At 45.9% G+C, this 20218-nt stretch overlaps 1 protein-coding gene across 1 annotated transcript; it reads left to right on the plus strand.

Moving 5' to 3' along the window:
- The first annotated feature begins 9491 nt into the window (after positions 1-9491).
- On the plus strand, positions 9492-18893 carry LOC138304071 (protein NYNRIN-like). Its single transcript, XM_069243785.1, has 2 exons — positions 9492-10065; positions 10931-18893. The coding sequence occupies exon 2, from the start codon at positions 15688-15690 to the stop codon at positions 17167-17169; it is 1482 nt and encodes a 493-aa protein (XP_069099886.1). The 5' UTR covers positions 9492-10065; positions 10931-15687; the 3' UTR covers positions 17170-18893.
- The last annotated feature ends 1325 nt before the right edge of the window (positions 18894-20218 follow it).

Below are 20218 nucleotides of genomic sequence, written 5' to 3' on the forward strand. Positions count from 1 at the left end.
TCTCCCTCACCCACCTCTACAACCCCCCCTCCCCTATCTTCACAACCCTACTCCTATCTCTCTCCCTAATCTCCAAACCTCCTAACACTCACCCTCCTCCACCCTAAACCCCCTCCCCCAGCTCCTCTCACTCTACCTGTCCCCCCCCTCCCTCACGCTTTCCCGCCGCGACCTCCTGCACGCCCCCGCCCCCCAGCTCCCATTCGCCCCCAGCTGACCCCTCCCCCCCCTCCTACCTCTTATGGCGGCCGCTGCGCGACAGTGGTAGCGACCCTTGACCCAAGGGTAGGTCGCTCCCCCTGCCGCTGCAGCTCCTCCAAGTTCCCGAGTTCCTGTGTTCCTGAGACCCACCTAACTGTAAGTACCCCCCCTCCTCCCAGCCCCTCGCCCTGCCCCGCGCCACTCACCTTCTCTCCTGCTCCTGCTTCTTTTCCTCCTCTCTGTCTCTTCCTCCTCGCTCCCCCTCTGCAATCTTCTTCTGTGTTCTTCTGTTCTTCTCTTCTGTTCTTCTGTTCTTCCCTTCTGTTCTTCTGTGTTCTTCCGGTCTTCTGTGTTCTTCTTCTCTGTTCTTCTCGGTGCTTCTGTGTTCTTCTTCTCGGTTCTTCTCTGTTCTTCTCTGTTCTTCTGCTCTTCCGATCTTCTGTTCTTCTGTTCTTCTGGTCTTCTGTCTTCTGCTCTTCCGGTCTTCTGTTCTTCTGTCTTCTGTTTTTCTGTCTTCTGTCTTCGGCTCTTCTACCTCCTCCGTCTTCTTCCCCCGAGCCTGCCCTCCTGCTCCTTCCTCATCCCCCTCCCTCACTCGCCTCCCCCTCTCTCACCCCTAGCTAACCTGTTCGCTATCTACCTCCCTCACTCCTCCTATCTTCCTATCTCTCTAGCTCCCTATCTCACTATCTAACTCCCCCACTCTCCACCTCCTCCTACCTACCTATCTGTCTATCTATCTATTTCCCTATCTATCGACTTCTCTATCTATTTTCTCTATCTATTTCTCTATCTCTCCCCCCTCTCGCCACCCCCTCTACTACCTATCTCCCTATCCTCTCACTCTACCTCTCTCCCTCACCCACCTCTACAACCCCCCCTCCCCTATCTTCACAACCCTACTCCTATCTCTCTCCCTAATCTCCAAACCTCCTAACACTCACCCTCCTCCACCCTAAACCCCCTCCCCCAGCTCCTCTCACTCTACCTGTCCCCCCCCCTCCCTCGCGCTTTCCCGCCGCGACCTCCTGCACGCCCCCGCCCCCCAGCTCCCATTCGCCCCCAGCTGACCCCCCCCCTCCTACCTCTTATGGCGGCCGCTGCGCGACTGCGCAGCGGGCACGCCTCTGGCGCGCCGGAGGCGCGCCAGAGGCAAGCCCGTCTGCGCCCGTCCGCGCCTGGCCCGCGCCCAGCGCCACGACCCCTGGTCCCCAGCTCCCCCAAGCCCCGCTGATCCGCTACGACCCCACCACCCTCCACACCCTCAACCCAGGGCGCTCCAAAACTTGCTTCCTAGCTCACCCCAAACGCACCCATGGACCCTTCGCCTGCAACTCCTGCAAACGCATCTTCCACCACGCAACTACCACGACCACAAGCCCACGCGCCATCAACCACCTCAAGTGCATCCTGATCAACGCTCGTTCCGTCCACAAGCACGCCGTTGAACTTTGGGACCTCCTGGACTCCACAGCCCCGGACGTCGCCTTCATCACGGAGACATGGATGAACGCCTCCTCTGCTCCAGACATCGCTACCCGCCATCCCCGAAGGCTACAAGATCTCCAGAAAAGACCGCACCAACCAAGTAGGAGGAGGTGTCGCCATCATCTTCAAAGACTCCATCAGCGTCACCACCTCCACCGAAGACCCCCCCTCGCCGCTGAACACCTGCATTTTCAGATTCGCACCGACCCAAGGACCACCCTCAGAGGATCCCTCGTCTACCGTCCTCCCGGACCTCGCGCCTCTTTCAGCGACGCCATCGCCGACTTCATCTCCCCGCACGCCCTCGCCTCACCGGACTACATCCTCCTAGGCGACCTCAACTTCCATCTGGAACAAAACAACGACCCCAACACCACCACCCTGCTCGACAACCTCGCCAACCTCGGCCTCAAACAACTGGTGAACACCGCCACCCACATCGCCGGACACACGCTCGACCCTATCTTCTCCGCCAGCAAACACGTCTTCTTCAGCCACACCTCTGCCCTACACTGGACCGACCACAGCTGCGTCCACTTCACATTCCGACGCGAGACCTCCCTCCTCCGCACTCAACCCACCCCTCGTCGACAGTGGAACAAGATCCCTGAAGAGCAACTCTTCTCCGCTCTCGCCGCCAACCAACCCACCCTCACCACCGACCCCAACGATGCAGCTCTCAACCTCACAAACTGGATCTCCAACTGCGCTGACAACCTTGCTCCCCTCAAACGCACGCATCGACAGACCAACACCAAAAAACCTCTCTGGTTCTCTGACACCCTCAAAGAATCAAAGAAAACTTGTCGTGCCCTTGAGAAGGCCTGGCGCAAGGACCACACCGCGGACAACATGACCGCCCTCAAGAACGCTACACGCGAACACCACCACCTGATCCGCACTGCCAAAAGGAACTTTTTCACCGACAGACTAGACAAAAACAGCCACAACAGCAGAGAACTCTTCAGCATCGTCAAAGAGTTCTCCAACCCCAGCGCCAGCGCCAACGCCGTCACGCCCTCACAGGATTTGTGCGAATCCCTCGCCACTTTCTTCCATCGCAAGATCAGCGACCTCCACGACAGCTTCGGACACCAGACCCAACCATACACCACTGAACCCGCTTCCCCGGACATCACCCTCAACAACTGGACCCACATCAACACGGAAGAAACCAAATCCATCATGAACTCTATCCACTCCGGCGCCCCTTCGGACCCCTGCCCGCACTTCATCTTTAACAAAGCCGACGACATCATCGCCCCGCACCTCCAGACCGTCATCAACTCTTCTTTTTCTTCTGCTACCTTCCCCGAATGCTGGAAGCACGCTGAAGTCAACGCCCTACTAAAGAAACCTACGGCTGACCCAAGCGACATGAAAAACTTCCGCCCCATCTCTCTTCTACCTTTCCCAGCCAAGGTAATAGAAAAGACCGTCAACAAACAGCTGACCACCTTCCTGGAAGACAACAACCTGCTCGACCCTTCACAAACCGGATTCCGAACCAACCACAGCACGGAAACCGCCCTCATCTCAGTCACAGACGACATCAGAACCCTGATGGACAACGGTGAAACAGTCGCCCTCATTCTCCTCGACCTCTCGGCTGCCTTTGACACCGTCTGTCACCGCACCCTAATCACCCGCCTACGCTCCACCGGGATCCAAGGCCAGGCCCTGGACTGGATCGCCTCCTTCCTCGCTAACCGCTCCCAAAGAGTTTACCTCCCTCCGTTTCGCTCAGAACCCACCAAGATCATCTGCGGCGTACCTCAAGGCTCATCGCTCAGCCCGACACTCTTCAATGTCTACATGAGCCCCCTCGCCGACATCGTACGCAAGCACGACATCATCATCACCTCCTACGCCGACGACACCCAACTTGTACTCTCCCTCACCAAGGACCCCGCCAGCGCCAAGACCAACCTACAAGAGGGTATGAAGGACGTCGCAGATTGGATGAGGCTCAGCCGCCTAAAGCTGAACTCTGAAAAAACGGAAGTCCTCATCCTCGGCAACACCCCGTCCGCCTGGGACGACTCCTGGTGGCCCACGGCCCTCGGCACCGCACCGACCCCCGCAGACCACGCCCGCAACCTCGGCTTCATCTTGGACCCTCTTCTCACCATGACCAAGCAAGTCAACGCCGTGTCCTCCGCCTGCTTCCTCACTCTCCGCATGCTCCGCAAGATCTTCCGCTGGATCCCCGCCGACACCAGAAAAACCGTGACCCACGCCCTTGTCACGAGTCGCCTGGACTACGGCAACACCCTCTACGCCGGGACCACCGCCAAACTCCAAAACCGCCTGCAACGCATCCAAAACGCCTCGGCCCGCCTCATCCTCGACGTACCCCGCAACAGCCACATCTCCGCACACCTGAGACACCTGCATTGGCTCCCAGTCAGCAAAAGGATCACCTTCCGTCTTCTCACCCACGCACACAAAGCCCTCCACAACAAGGGACCGGAATACCTCAACAGACGCCTCAGCTTCTACATCCCCACCCGCCCCCTCCTCTCCGCTGGCCTCGCACTTGCTGCCGTCCCTCGCACCCGCCGCTCCACGGCAGGTGGGAGATCTTTCTCCTTCCTGGCGGCCAAGACCTGGAACTCCCTCCCCACCAGCCTCAGGACCACCCAGGACCACTCCGCTTTCCGGAGACTCCTCAAGACTTGGCTGTTCGAGCAGCGATAACCCCCCCTTTCCCCCCTAGCGCCTTGAGACCCGCACGGGTGAGTAGCGCGCTTTATAAATGTTAATGATTTGATTTGATTTGATTTGATTTGAAGAAGAGTTCGAGCTCATTTGGGTAGGTGGCCACTCTTTCGTCAAATGGGCTCAACGGCAAGCCCGGCGGACATCTTTGGGTGAGAATTTGGGGTTGGATTTGCGCCGGTATCAAGTTCGCTGGTTTGGGAAAGGGGGTATTCTTTGGGAGGTCCTTTTACAGCGTTTGCAAGGGGCCTGGGGGCGGGGCCCCTGCCCGGATGTTTTGTGCCTCCACTTGGGGGAGAACGATATGGTAGTGAAGACAGGTTTGGACCTGTTGAAGGCCATGAAGCGGGATTTGGCGATGATCGTGTGGCTCTCATGTGGTATTTACGGGTTTTGTTCCACGTCGGGTGTGGAGAGGAGCGCGAGAGCCAGGGGCAGTGGAGAGGGCGAGGTGAAAAGTTAATAAAGAAATGAGGAGCTTTTGTTTGGAAAAGAAAATTAGGTTCTTGGAGCATAAAGATTTGCGTTTTGAAGACACAGAATTTTTTAGACACAACGGGGTGCATTTGTCTTTTATCAGGATGGAGCTGTACCTCCTACAGTTGAAGGACTCTTTGCGAGCATTGTTGCAAGAGCCGTAACGAGCTGGGGGGGGCAGACAAAGTCTGGCGGGCTTTTTATGGTGGCAGCGAGGAGAGCTTGCAGCCAGCGAAACTCATGCGGATGGGCAGGATGGCAGGGCAATTTTGGATAGCAGGGGAGTACAGCAGCAGGTCGTGACGGGCAGGAAGGGAGATTGACAGTGTTCAGGGGGAGAACAAATGAGTAGGATTGAGAAGTAGCTAAACAGGAGCTGAGAGGCGTGGCAGTAGAGCCTGACAGGGAGGGTGGAGGTTGGGGTAGGGGAGGGGGGAGGATTGCGTGGTTAGGTGGACTTGATGTCTAGTGAGGCTTTAGTTTTGTAAGGCAAAGGCCAAGGTAATATGTTGTAAGTGCACCTGTTCCAATAAAGCGGCCTTTTACACACAGAAAACGGTGTCTTGGTTTCTATGCCTCTCCTCCCCAATGGGGTCCCGGGGGGGACCTGCCGAAGAATGAGGGCTCCCCCCCGGGGTCTTTGGGTAGGGGGTACGGCCCGCGGCGCCCGTGGGCTGTTTTTGGGTGTTTTTTTGGGGCTCTGGGGAGGGGGTGCCATTTTATAGCCGGCCACCATTTTGTCATTAGGTGACATGGTGGCCAGCTCGTTTTTGGTGTTGAAAAATGTCCCTCCCTCCCACCCCTTTTCTTTAGTTCTCTTTTCTTTGTGCTCCTTCTTTGGGCTTTTTTGTTTTTTTGCATGTTCAGAGGTCGTTAGATTCTGACCAGGTGCACAATTGGGGGTCATTGTGTTATAGATTGGCGTCGCTGGGAACAGGTGCGATTGGCGGCGAGGAGAGCTTGCAGCCAGCTAAACTCACGCGGACAGGCAGGATGGCAGGGCAATTTTGGATAGCAGGGGGGGTAAAGCAGTAGGTCGCAATGGGCAGGAAGAAAGATTGACAGTGTTCAGGAGGAGAACATATGAGTAGGATTGAGAAGTAGCTAAACAGGAGCTGAGAGGGGTGGCAGGAGAACCTAACAGGGAGGGGTGAGGTTGGGGGGAAAAAGAGGGGAGGATTGCGTGGTTAGGTGGACTTGATGTCTAGTGAGGCTTTAGTTTTGTAAGGCCAAAGTAATATGTTGGAAGTGCACCTATTCCAATAAAGCGGCCTTTTACACACAGAAAATGGTGTCGTGGTTTCCGTGCCTCTCCTCCCCAAATGCCCCACCCATTGTCCACCCCCATATCTCACTGCTATTCATAGAACTGAGGGAAGTCGACAAAGGTGGAGTGTTAAGCCGACTGTTAGAGGGCGCGAAGTTGCACAGTTTGTGGACTTGCAATATCTGTATTTTTTTTAACTTCTGCAGCTTTTTAAAGTGAGAAGCTCCTGGAGATAGCACAAGAAAAGAGGGGGGATGAAAAATGGTTGTCGCTGTCATAAGGTGCTGCTGAATGGGGGCTTGCACTGCCTACCAGACATCTCCTGTGCCATGGTCTGAACCCACTTCCTTGTTCGCAGATTTTCTCACCCAGCTCGATCCTGATGTGAGTACTGCCTCACCATTGCTATGGTTTTTCCTCTGCACTGTGCCATGTCCCCACTGCCCAATCTGCCAATACGAAGCATTGGCCCACCCATTTGCTCTGGCTTCAAACTCTACTGCTACACACTCCACCACCTGTGACCGGTGTTCACAGAGATTGCTGTTTCTTTTCATGATTTCCAGATCCATGGAATCTTTCAGAGGTGGAAACAGTTAGGGGGTGGTGGGCCGAAGCTTTCCATGTCTCCTCATTGAACCAAGTGAAGTCAGAAAAGTAAACCTTATTCTCTAAGGCTGAAGTTTCCAGATTTCACTTTACTCGAGTGCAGTGATGAGTGTTTTATACCCGTACCACAGACCTGAGAAAACCAATGATAAATCATCGTCACAGTGTGATGTCATCTCTCCGGCCTCTACTACTTCCTATAGCTCTATGCAAATTTGTAGGGAAGCAGCAGATCTCTTCAATGTTAATGTCTTGTTATTACATATTTGTTAAAGGCAAGGATATGTAAGTGCCAGAGGAGGTAGGCGCACACAGCAGGACATCCTGTATATTTCTAAATACATAAGAAGGATAAGGGGAAGTTTGGATTAAGGCAAGGTTGAGGAAGGTGGAAAGAATAAATAGTTGGCAAGACTTTTTTGTTTAAATAAAATGGAACATTAAATAAGAGGGAGCATGAGAGGGGTGGGACGGCTGGACAATGTATTTTAGCAAACACTTGAAGAGAATGATGATGGGAAACTCTGTGGGAGGTCTGTAGAATCTCTGACACCACAGCATACTTTAAATAGGTTTTGGTCTATACAGTGACACTTGGACTCAGTTTGTAGGGAACAACCTTGTTATTTATACCAGTTTCAGATTAGGAAAAAGGTTCAAAGTTTTATTGGAAGCATGCTACCAGCATTTTTGAAAGTTAGGGTTGCCAAAGGACTGCCAAGTCTCGATTCCACCTTGTACCTCTTTCTGTCACTACACAAGAGTTCCTGTCTCTTTATCTCACTCTACAAATTTTGCCGATCTGTGCTTTGTTCCCCATGTCACTATGTTCCCATATTTCTCATCATCTTTCTTGTTTCACTTTGTTTCTTTCTTTCCATTGCTCTGTATCAAAATCTGTAGATAAAGGAAAAATGTCTAGTCCCACCCAAACACTGGCACGAGGTACATACTGGGCACAACATGAGTCTGCTGTGACACCTATTAAGGATCTGGACCAATGATCCTGTTTTTCTTACATACCGAAACAAATAATACTCAAGCAAACATTAAATCACAAAAATACAATTCTAAGAATAATAAAAGAGTGAACGACCACAGCTCCCACTAGTGGGAGCCATAAACGCAGCAAATTTGTTCTAAAAAGTAAGATGAAAAAGAAGAGGTTGGCAATGATAAACTGTTACACCATATCCCCAGGGGAAGGAGTGGGAGAAAACCAACATACAAATGATGCAGAATCTGATTTAATATAAAACACATAAGTCTGGAGCTTAAAGGTGCTTACAGTCAGAGTGGATGGCTGCACTGATCTGTGCATGAGAAGAATTCAGAATTGCCCTATTAGGAATGGCCAAACAATTATGTGGGTTTAGCCAAGAATAAAGACACCTTCTTATGGACAAAGATATTGGCCTTTCTTCTAGGGAGTATTTATTATTATCCAGAAATAAAAGATGAAATGATGAAAGATGAAATTAGTGCTTCTCAGAAAGAGAAAAATGTATCTGATGTTTTATCACTCCAGTTTTAGACTCATTTTCATAGTTCACTTTATTTGTTTTGGCAATCCCTTGTGGTTCGTTTGCAAAATGTTGAACATTTAAGAGCATACGACGTCGGTGGAAGGTCACTTATTGGAACTGATCTCTTGAACTCACTGTTCCGAAGATCAACAAATGTGTGACTGTCAGAACTCGTTTTCCACACACGCACAAGGTATTTTCCTACACTTTTAAAGTCACATTCTTCATCTGTACCTGTATTATCTTATCCTTTTAGAAACTTCACAGGTTTAGCAGTTAAAGCTCCAAGCTTTGTTCCATTTTTGCTCATATTGTCATCACCCGTAAGAATATGTGCCTTGGTAAGAACACTCGGCATCTCTGGGCCAAAAATATGAAGTTGGATTACGGGTCTTTTCTCGCCTGTTCCATAACTCTGACAATCCTTGAATTATGAACATTGCAACAAATCACAATAATATCTGTGTCATGTGACAGTACAATGACTTGATTGAACCATTTCGAACAGCCCACTCAACATGTAGCACTTCACAAAGGTCAGCTTCCTCCAATTTTCTGTTAGGTTCTTGAACAATGTGGCCTGTCCCTTTTGAATATATCTCTGCAGGCACCAACTCCTCATTGACAATCATTCCACTTGCAATAATTGGAAATTCAGTGTTCACTAAAGCATCTGCAATGTTTTGGAGAGTAAACATCTACAAGTTCATCTTGTTTGATGTTCATGACCAGAAGTTGTCAAGTTGCACAGGTGTAGGTGTCAAATTTGTGATCGAGGCAAGGTTTATTGTTCCACTTGTAGACATTTGTCTGATTCTCTCACATTCTTTGACAGATAGTACAAGATAACTGTCAAAGACAATGTGCAGTTATTACAAGGTGCACACTGACTTTGAAATGTGTAGAACAATCTGAATGACCTCTCCGAAGTTTTGCATGGATGAAATCTTGACCTTTCTCAATTGTGACATATAGGCCCATATTTTTTAACTGTTTGCGCCACCTTAGTGTAACCTTTTTTAATGCTAAAGCAGCGCTAACTTATCTCCATATTTATATTTTGACGCTAGACCTGTCTAGTGTCAAAATATCGGAGTTAGCACCATTTTTAGGGAGCGCCAACTCACCTTGTGTCTCATTGCGGCAATGAGAGGCAAGGTGTCGGGAAAAATATATATGCACATGTATGTACCTACAGATATGATACTTTAGTTCCAATTCTCTCCTCCTTTATCTGAATCCCAGTAAGACTTCCCTACTGACCTCTCTGACACCTATGCCAGTTGTACAAACAAACCTCTCCAAGCCACGTTGTTAAGTTTAGCTCGGTCTCGCACTTTTAGTTCAGCCAGTCAGCAACCCAGCCCCTTTCCTTTAGGGACCACCTGTTGTCTGTTCACGTGTTCATGCTCACACTGCATTATGTATATTTTATACTATGGACCTTAAGTTGTGTGTATGCAGCATTTCTTTTGTGCCCATGTTTGGACTGTGTCCCCTTTTGGGGTTGTGCTGTGACAGCACTTATTAACATATATAAGTGCCTGACTTATATGCTTCAGGGCAGAAGATGCCAGCTTGTAAGACGTTACACTGGGATGTGCGTCTGCCTTCTGCCTTGGCATGCCAATAAACCTTGGTACCTCATGAAAGCATTTCATCTGTTCCGGAGCCTTGCCTGGTGTTTGTGTTTTCTTTGCGTCACTCTGAGGAGGGTTGAAGAATAGTTTCTTAACAAATGGCGTCAGAAGTGGGATGTGTGAAATGCCACCACGGGTAAGTTAATTGAATGCCTGTTGTTGTGGCCTTTCAACGCTTAGCTAAGAGTTAAACTGGGGATTGATATAAATAAAAATATAGCTGGCTATTTAATAGGTGACTGAGGAGTAACTAAGTTATCCGTATCATTACATTAAATGATAGTGGCAAATTCGTGCGGCGAATTGTAATTCCACGCAGGAGAACCTGGCCAGACTGAAGATAATTTTTTTCTTAAATAGGTGACTGAGGAGTAACAAAGTTATCCGTATCATTACATTAAATGATAGTGGCAAATTCGTGCGGCGAATTGTAATTCCACGCAGGAGAACCTGGCCAGACTGAAGATAATTTTTTTCTTAAATAGGTGACTGAGGAGTAACAAAGTTATCCGTATCATTGCGTTAAATGATAGTGGCAAATTCGTACGGCGAATTGTAATTCCACGCAGGAGATCCTGAACAGAAAGAAGAGAATTTTGTTTTTGTTTAATGGGAATCCCAGAGAGAAAATAAATAAATTAATTATTTAGAAACCCTCCTGGAGTGTAGCTTGGGAAGCATTTGATCGTCTGGCGCCGGAACACAGGAAATGATTTTGAAATGTGCACAAACAAATAGTCTGTCATTGATCAATGGCTGTGTTTGAATTATGTGTTGTTTAAGTGTAACTGTGCCACTATGTTTCATTGCAATTTTTTTTAATTCCATGTAAAGTAGAGCAGCACTGCATTAGACAAGAAAACTGTTTTATGTTGTGCCTCTAAATTGTCAACAGCTCCTGTTTTCTCTATCTCTCTGTCTATCCACCACTGCATAACAATTTTTTTCCCCTGTTTAACAATTTATTTGCAGGATACAACCATTGTGTTTATTTTTTCCAGATTGTAAAATTGAGAGGGAAGGGCACAATGGGCAGCAGCAAGTCTAAAGGAAATGTAATGGTGGTAAGCCCTAGAATGCTGAAAAAGACTAAAAAGTTGTTTAAACAGATGACAGGCGAGAAATGTTTTGACCAGATAGCCCCATAGAGCAAGGTAAGAAGGACACAGACTGTCTAACAAATGTAAAGTAGTTTGCGTGGTAATGTGGACAGAGAGAGGAAAAGCAGAGTGCAGCTGTAACAAAGCCTGGGTATTAAACACAGGCTGCATGCACACAAAACTGTAACAGCAGACAAATATCTACATTTTAGGAGTGACATTTATAACATAGTGATGATAAAACTAACTTTAATAGTAAAAGAGCACTCAATTTAAGAGGAGTAAACCTCACAGTAGTGAAAGAAAGAAAGAAAAAAAACAAAAAAAAAAAAAAAACGAATTTGTGCTTGACACCACCAGGACATATAAACTTAAAAGTACATGCCCCACCAACCTAGCGCCTACCTTAGGGGAGGCTTATATGTAGCAAAAAGGGATTTTTACGGATTGGCAAAAAGTTTTAAATGCTAGGCCAAAGTAGCAGTAAACTGCGCCTACAGGCTGCAGTGGCAGGCCTGAGACAGGTTTTGAAAGGCTACATCTGTGGGAGGCACAACCAGTACTACCGCCCACTAGTAGCATTTAATTTACTGGCCTTGGACACTTGGTAAATTTAGAAAAAAAAAAAAAAAGACCTTTCAAATATATTTGTGGTTGGATGGGAAATAATTACTTATTTCTAAAGCATAAAATAAACATTTCTAGGATTCAGTAAGGGATCATGTTCGCAGCAATAAAGAGATCAACCTAAAATGTAAATTCTGAATAAACACTTATTACAGTGTGAAGCCACAGCTTGAAGACCTTAAAACATTATTCAGTAATGACCAAGGCTGAATATGGCCAACTACCACAATGTTTGCTCAATATACACACATGTAAATTATTCTTAAAATTAATTTTACTAAAATCGTTTTTGCATTTTCATGATGTTTATTATGAATAATATCACTACTGTAAATATGAGCTATGTAACTAATTCACATACATTTTTGCACCCCTTTCTTCTCATGGTGTGCTACAATGTAAGGCAACAGAAAGGCTAAGGCACATCATTAGAATTGCATTATTCTGTCCATATAATGATTTTAAATAGTCTTTTTCATAAGTATTCTGTTATAACATCTTATTAAGAAGCAGTTAATGTTTTGCATTTCAAGCACACTTTTAAGGTGCTGCTACTTTTCTGTGTCATTCTTCTCACAGCTTTAAAATATCTTAAGTACAAAATAGGATAATTGTGAGCTCTAACAATGCCAATATTTCTGTATCTTAGAGACAAAATTAAAATGTGAGCTTTAGTTTCAATGTGGCCTCCTGGCTGCACTGTTTTTCAAGTACCCCAGCTCCTGGACTGCTTTTTGCACAGGATTTCTATGTGCATACTGGCATTCTAAATTTTCTTGAGCCATTTATTTGGAAGGTTACCTTTCCCTACTAATGTTAATTGGTGGTAGAGAGTGCATGGCACAGAAATACAAAAACAGCATAGTTTAAATCTTACCTTTCCATAGACTGAAAATGTGGATGTTAAGCAGTCATGCTTCTGGCCGTGCAGAGCTCTGATGGGACTCTCACATAGGACAAACACTAAAACACTAAACAGCAGTTGTTAACTGTGCTGGGACAGGGGATGTGAATTTACGACAGCAGGTTCAAGTGTCAGATGCTAAGCTTCTGTAATTAGCCCTGACTTGCACTGCTGTTACCCACAAAAAAAAACTCAAGGGTAGCTTTGATTATTTCCTCAAAGTTATGCAAATAAGTAATGACAAATGTGGCAGTCCTATTTTACACCAGATTTGTAGCAGTACACTGATTAAACTGGTTTTATCTAAATGATTTGAAAGGGACACATGCACACGCGTAGCTTGGCAAACTGCTGGAGGGTCTACATTAGACTGTGAAAGCATGACTGCAGGTCATCACCATATTTTAAATATGAGATACATATGTATATATACATGTACATTTTTTATTGTACTAATGCAATTTGTACATTTAGTATATACCACTTGTAATAATATTAAAGAAAATGAAAAGGGTGAGCTAGTTTGGAGGACTGGCTACTTCTTTTCAGCAGTTTTGCTTCTATTTCTTATGGTTTGCAACAGATGCTTTGTGTAGGGAGGCTTGCAGCTTTGTCCTCATTTGAGATGGCTCTCTTCCACACACGTGCAAACAGTGCAGTGTCATGTTAGCCCTCAACACACTGAATGAGCACAATTTCCTAAAAGTAAAAAAAAAAAAAAAAAAAAAACCCACACTGGAGTGCAACTTGTTCTAAATAGGTACTACAGACCAAAGAAAAAGTATATAATGTATGCTTGTAATTTTGAAGAGTAGGTTAAGAATAACTTAATTTCCTACATTTTCTAACTATTCCATGGTAGGAGAACCCACTTCGAGTAATATACAGACCAGAACATACTAGGTAAAAAGAGCTAATACATAAAGGAAAGTCCTTCTGCTTAGTAAAAAGAGGGTCAAATTGATGCTGAATACATGTAAACTGTTTTAGAATATCATCATTAGTAATTTTAATACATTTAATAAATGGAAGAATTTGCAGAGTGGTAGCAATAACTTTCTGGTTTTGATTCAGCCCTCTTGAAACTAAATTAAACACCAAAGGTCCAGTCTAGGTCCAAGAATGAAACCGATTGACCCCCTTATGATACATTTTTCAGTGTCAATAAAACATAACTAAAAGAAGGAGCCGGTGTCTCACTGGATTGTAACTTCCTTGAGGGACCATCACTATGCAACTAACAAGACTGGATAAAGGAAGAATTGCAGATTCTATTAAGGACAGGGCAGAGTTTTTGCTGTTTTCTTGAGGAATAGTACCTTTGTAGGAGATATGGAAGGTAGGACTTACATAATTGAATAACATTATCAAGGGACAAAGTATAGATAAGATGGAGGGCAAGGATACCAGCAAGGAGACTAGAGTAGGGATCAGTGTTATTCTTTCCCATGCCAAGAGGCTTACAGAAGAAACAGCACTGCATGAGGAACTCTTTCCAGAGAAAACAAGTAGGAACATAGGATGACGCAGAGAGAGACATGACCCATTCAGTGGAAAACCGATGAGCCCGGTGCTTTATGATGGAGGTATCTGACACATCTGAAGAGAATACAATGTTTCCAACTAAGGTAGGAGATAAAATGGTTGATTTCTTAATTTCAATATAGATGTGCCCCACCAATTAGCTGGGGGTATACCTCATCTGCCACAATTTCTGCAACACTATATACTTTCAAGAAATGGGATTTACTTACAAGCACCTAGCGCAGGTTAGAATTGATTAACAGAGCGCAAACTGCAGCAGTGAGCATTGACCTAGGGCCACAGGAAGAGAAATTCCCTATAGGGCCAGCTTCAGAACAACACGTCTATAGCTGTAGCACCAGGATTCTACCCTACAAATTTGGGCCCCATGGTAACTAAGAATTTTACATTTCCTTTGGGAGTTGTGACTGTGTTGGGAGATGGAGAAGGATGGTGTTGAATGTTACGTAAGCTCAGAAATGACAGGGCTGTAGTTTTTGACAAGCTTGAAAGGATTATGACTTTACAGCTCACAGAAAACAAGGTCCTAGAACAACTGAACTCAGAGGTTTGGGCAAACACCAAAATGAGGCAGGATAATTAAAAACACACCCTTCCCACAAAGTAACGCTTAAGGAAAATGCAGAACTACCTTATGTGCGTAGCCCCTGTAATAGTCCAATAATTCCATTGCCCAAGGGCAACACTGGGCAATATAGATTCATACAAGATTTATGTCAGATAAACTACATCGTGGTTCCCTTAGCACCTGTTGTGCCTGACACCAATACTTTATTATCTTCTACACTTGCAGAAGCAGAGTACGTTTCAGTTAAGTCTTGCAAGTCTGTTTTTCAGTATTACGGTCAATCCAGAGAGTGAGTACCTCTTTGCCTTCACAGTAAACAATACCCAGTGCACTTTCACAAGACTGGCCTAAGGCTTCACAGAGAGTCTATGCACAGGCAGTAAAGAGAGACCTGAACAGCCTACACCCTGAGGGCAGCAGAGTAATCTTGCAGTACCCTGGTGATCTCCTTGTAGCATCTCCATCACTTGAGGCTTGTGAAACAGACACTGTAGCTCTGCTGAACCACCTCCAGGAGAGAGGACACAAAGCCTCATTGTCAAAATTTCAGTGCTGCCAAAAAGAAGTGACTTACCTTGGTTATGTGGTATCCAAAGGTACACGCTGCATATCACCTGACAGGATAAAAATGATTCAAAGCATGAATGGCAGAATGATGTCCTTCCTGGGGATGATGAACTACTGCGCCAGCGGATCCCTGAGTACAGATCATATGATGCATTCTTGAGGAAATGCACACTACAGGATGCACCCAACAACGTTGTATGGACTAATGAACTTGCAGAATGTTTCAAGAAACTGAAAGGGACATTGTGTACTGCACCAGCATTGGGGCTCCCTGATTACAAACTACCCTTCCATCGCTATGTGTCAGAGCAAAATGGCAGTGCAAATGGTGTACTGACACAGCAGCATGGCTCTGGAAAAAGACGTTTGGTGTATTACTCTGTGACTTTGCCTTCTGCAGTGACTGAGCATCCAGCCTATTTGAGAGAAGTGGCGGCGGCCGCTGTGATGGTAAAGAGGGCGGCTCCCATTGTGATGGACTACCCTTATTTTGTTTATGTGCCACATTTGGTACAGTTGTTGTTGTCATCAGCAGCAACACAGCATTTTTGGGAAGCCAGGCACACAGGTTATGAGGTCACGTTGTTGTCTAACACTAATATTACCATAAAAAAAATGCCCCCTGTTAATTTGGCAACATTATTACCTGCCATAGGTGATTGTGATGAGACCCCTGACCGTGATTGTGTTGAGGTTGTAGGAACATGCACCACACCCAGACCAGATTTACAACAGACACCTTTAGAAAAGGCAGACTATGAGTGGTACACTGATGGTTCCTCCAGTAGACTAACAGACACCGATTACAGAGCAGGGTATGCGGTAACAACAGTAGACACCATAATTGAAAGTGCAACTCTGCCCCCTGGCACATCTGCCCAGCAAGCTGAGCTGTATGCTGTAACAAGAGCATGCATCCTAGCCGATGGGAAAAGTGTTAACATTTATACTGACTCACGTTATGCCTTTGGAGTTGTCCACGATTTTGGCCAGCTGTGGCAGTATCGTGGTTTCATAACAGCAGCAGGGCGCCCCATCCAAAATGGCCTTTTAGTAAAGAATTTGTTAAAAGCAATACTACTACCCAACAGCATAGCAGTAATAAAATGCGAGGCACATACAGGGGCTAACACCAAGATAGCCAGAGGAAACGCCAAGGCTGACACAGCAGCAAGAGAAAGCATGTTACAGCCAATACAAATGGTGCCCCTAATGGCAAAAAGCATTCCTAAAATTCAGCTTATTCAGAGACAGTTGTTACTAGCTGGTGTAAAGGAAGCACAATGGTCTGCAGCACTAGCTGAGGAAAGAGTGTGGACTGATGCTGGGTGTTTGCAAAATGATGAGGGATTGTGGGTCCACCAGGATGGGAGACCTGTGGCTCCACGTAGTATGTTCCTTCCCCTTGCAAGGCTTGCTCATGGACCCACTCACATGGCACAAGGGGGGATGAATGAGCTAATTAGACAGGAATGGTTTGCACCAGGGATAACAGCCTTCACTGCACAATTCTGCTCCCAATGTCTTGTCTGTGCCCAGCATACTAAAGGCCTGTCCCCTGCTACACATGATCACTTACCAGTACCACAGGGGCCGTTTACCAATGTCCAAATAGACTTTGCCTATATGCCCCCAGTGAATGGATTCAAATATTTGCTGGTGTGTGTGGATCAATTTTCAAAATGGGTGGAGGCGTTTCCCACAAGGAAGAATGATGCGGCAACTGTGGTGCGATGCTTGATGAAAGATATCATACCCCGATTTGGGGTCCCCCAAGGCATTAATAGCGACAGAGGGGGTGAATTTGTGGCTACAGTGGTGCAAAAGATGTGTGAATGTTTGGGAATAGAGTGGAAACTGCATGCCCCTTACCACCCCCAAAGTTCAGGACAGGTGGAGAGGATGAACTCCACTATAAAAATAGATTAGCAAAAACAACTGATGCAACAGGCCTGAAATTGCCTGATGCTCTACTGTTAGTGCTGCATGCCATAAGGGCAACTCCATCTAAGACAACCCTTTTGTCCCCCCAGGAGGTACTGATGGGGCGGCCTATGTCTGTGGGGTTGAGGTTGCCTCTACAAGCATCTCAAGCAGCACTGCTGTGGACAGATGAAAATATTTCTGATTATGCTATAAAATTGTCATCAGTCTTGAGGCATCACCATCTCCAGGTGAAGGAAGCCTTGCCCCATCCGTCCTCAGAGCCCACACATCCTTTTAAAGCTGGAGACATAGTCATGGTGAGAAAAATAAAAGATGTTTCTCTTAGTTCTAGGTGGACTGGACCACACCTTGTGCTACTGGTGACGCGGACGGCGGTGAAGGTACAGGGACGTCCTGAGTGGATTCACGGAACTAGGTGCAGATTCGCACCATCAACAACAAAGACCGACGTGCCTACAACGGATGAGCACATGCAACCCGTGGAGCAGCACAGCTTACCAGAAAAAGGGGAGACAGACCAGACCATTCCTAAGAACCACACTGAGAGCTCCTCACCAAGTGTCAGGTGACACCAACTGATGCAGTTGAATGAAGCACACAACATAATCTCGAAGAAGGGTGATGGTCACACCTGCAGAAAAAAGGACTCAAGAGGACACCGCAGGGCAGGTCCATGAAGCGCCCCTGAACAAAACGACTGCAGAAGAGAAGCAGAGGACAGCACACTGTGTGCCATTGCTTCACTGACAACTAGAGAAAGTAGCTTAGAACTGAGTAACAGAAAGACTTAATATCTATAAAGTTTTGCCATGCTCCAGCAGTTCTGTAGTAAGAACATCTATTCCTTTTCTGCAGTTAAAGTCCTACATCTTACAGAGTAGGAGATAGCCCACAGATATCTTAGAATACAACAAGATGTAGCGGAAGCACATAAAGAAATGTTTGATTTAATGACTATAGACCCTTAACACATGAATGCATTGGATACTAGCATATCATTTTGTCTATGTTTAAATAATGAATACCTCTTAGGTGTATACCTAAATGACAAAATATGTGTTTCATCTAAACAAAATGTGTAATGCCATCCGAAGATATGTATTTTATTGATACGTTATTACTATGCTTCTGCAATGTATATATATATATTTTTTTTTGCAATCAAGTATGATATTACTATCAAAAAGGAGAGATTGTCGGGAAAAATATATATGCACATGTATGTACCTATAGATATGATACTTTAGTTCCAATTCTCTCCTCCTTTATCTGAATCCCAGTAAGACTTCCCTACTGACCTCTCTGACACCTATGCCAGTTGTACAAACAAACCTCTCCAAGCCACGTTGTTAAGTTTAGCTCGGTCTCGCACTTTTAGTTCAGCCAGTCAGCAACCCAGCCCCTTTCCTTTAGGGACCACCTGTTGTCTGTTCACGTGTTCATGCTCACACTGCATTATGTATATTTTATACTATGGACCTTAAGTTGTGTGTATGCAGCATTTCTTTTGTGCCCATGTTTGGACTGTGTCCCCTTTTGGGGTTGTGCTGTGACAGCACTTATTAACATATATAAGTGCCTGACTTATATGCTTCAGGGCAGAAGATGCCAGCTTGTAAGACGTTACACTGGGATGTGCGTCTGCCTTCTGCCTTGGCATGCCAATAAACCTTGGTACCTCATGAAAGCATTTCATCTGTTCCGGAGCCTTGCCTGGTGTTTGTGTTTTCTTTGCGTCACTCTGAGGAGGGTTGAAGAATAGTTTCTTAACACAAGGTAGGCATTCTCTTCCTAAAAATGATGCTAGCCCCCTAGCGCCATTTTGAACTCACTACGCTAAAACCACTCACACCTAGAAAGCGGACAAAAAAAATGATGCTATGGCTGATTATAGTCATGATTTAAACCCTGGTCAGGCCAGGTGTTAAAGTGCAGTTAGGCACATTTCCTTAGGGAAACACCATGGATTCCACCATGGTGTCCCTATTTTGGACACATAGATGCCCACCCCAACCCCCAGCATCACCCCCACCCACACAACAGGAATCCTACAAGTGGAGGGAGCCTATCCTAGGTGAGTCTAGGTAAGGTTATGTTTTTTACTATTCTAAGCCACTGGAGGCCATTTACATGTGGCGCCCTGGCTGGCACTGTGTATGTTGGGGTTGTCCTGGGGACACTAGGCCCTAGTGGTGGGAATTGGGATTGTGGTAATACTCCTGTCTTATACTAGATAGGAGCCATTTTTTGGCTGCTTGTATGTGAAAAAATGACACTAGGCTGGCTAGCAGCAGATACTTTGCTGCTAAACTGCCTACCCCCATTTTTTCCGCCACCGTTTAGCCCTGGTTAGAGTAATTTTTCACGACACTAGCCATTCGTTAGCGCCTTTGTGTGTCATTTAATAAATATGGCACACAGATGACTCTAAGGAATGGCGTTAACTCGTGCCAAATGTTTTGACGCACATTTTTCAAGAATATGGCCCCTAGTCAATAACAACAGCAGTTTTCAAAGACAACACATTTTAGAATTGAAATACTCCAGGTGAAAGTTTTTTTTCAAGCCCTTGTACAAGATTGTGCTTCACTGGTTTGGTTGAAGCATATCTATCAAATAATGCATTTGTTGGAAGAAGATCATGCAACAGAAATCTCTTGATAAATTCACCCCTTTCTTTTGCTACATCCATCTCTCTATGTGCTTGCAAAAGTTGTTTGTAACCTGATTTGTACTGGCTAGTTGGACAAAAGTCCTATTATGGTAATTAAAGCGTGGAAGTTTAGCTTTAGTGATTATGTCAAACAGCCTTTTCTCTTTCAATTTAAAATTCTTCTGCTTCAGTTCTGCATATAGTTTCAATCCATGTTCCAGGACATCTAGTAGACGTGTCCATATATTGTTATTCACATATTGTTTGGTCACAAAGTTGTGTAGTTGCACAGACTCAGTCATTTCAAAGGGGGTCCTTGTTGCTGAATGAAATGAAGAAGGCTGTCAACCTGTTTATTAAAACATTCCCCTCTCTTTC

Source organism: Pleurodeles waltl, chromosome 7, assembly GCF_031143425.1.
Source record: "Pleurodeles waltl isolate 20211129_DDA chromosome 7, aPleWal1.hap1.20221129, whole genome shotgun sequence".
Classification (NCBI taxonomy): Eukaryota; Metazoa; Chordata; class Amphibia; order Caudata; family Salamandridae; genus Pleurodeles; species Pleurodeles waltl.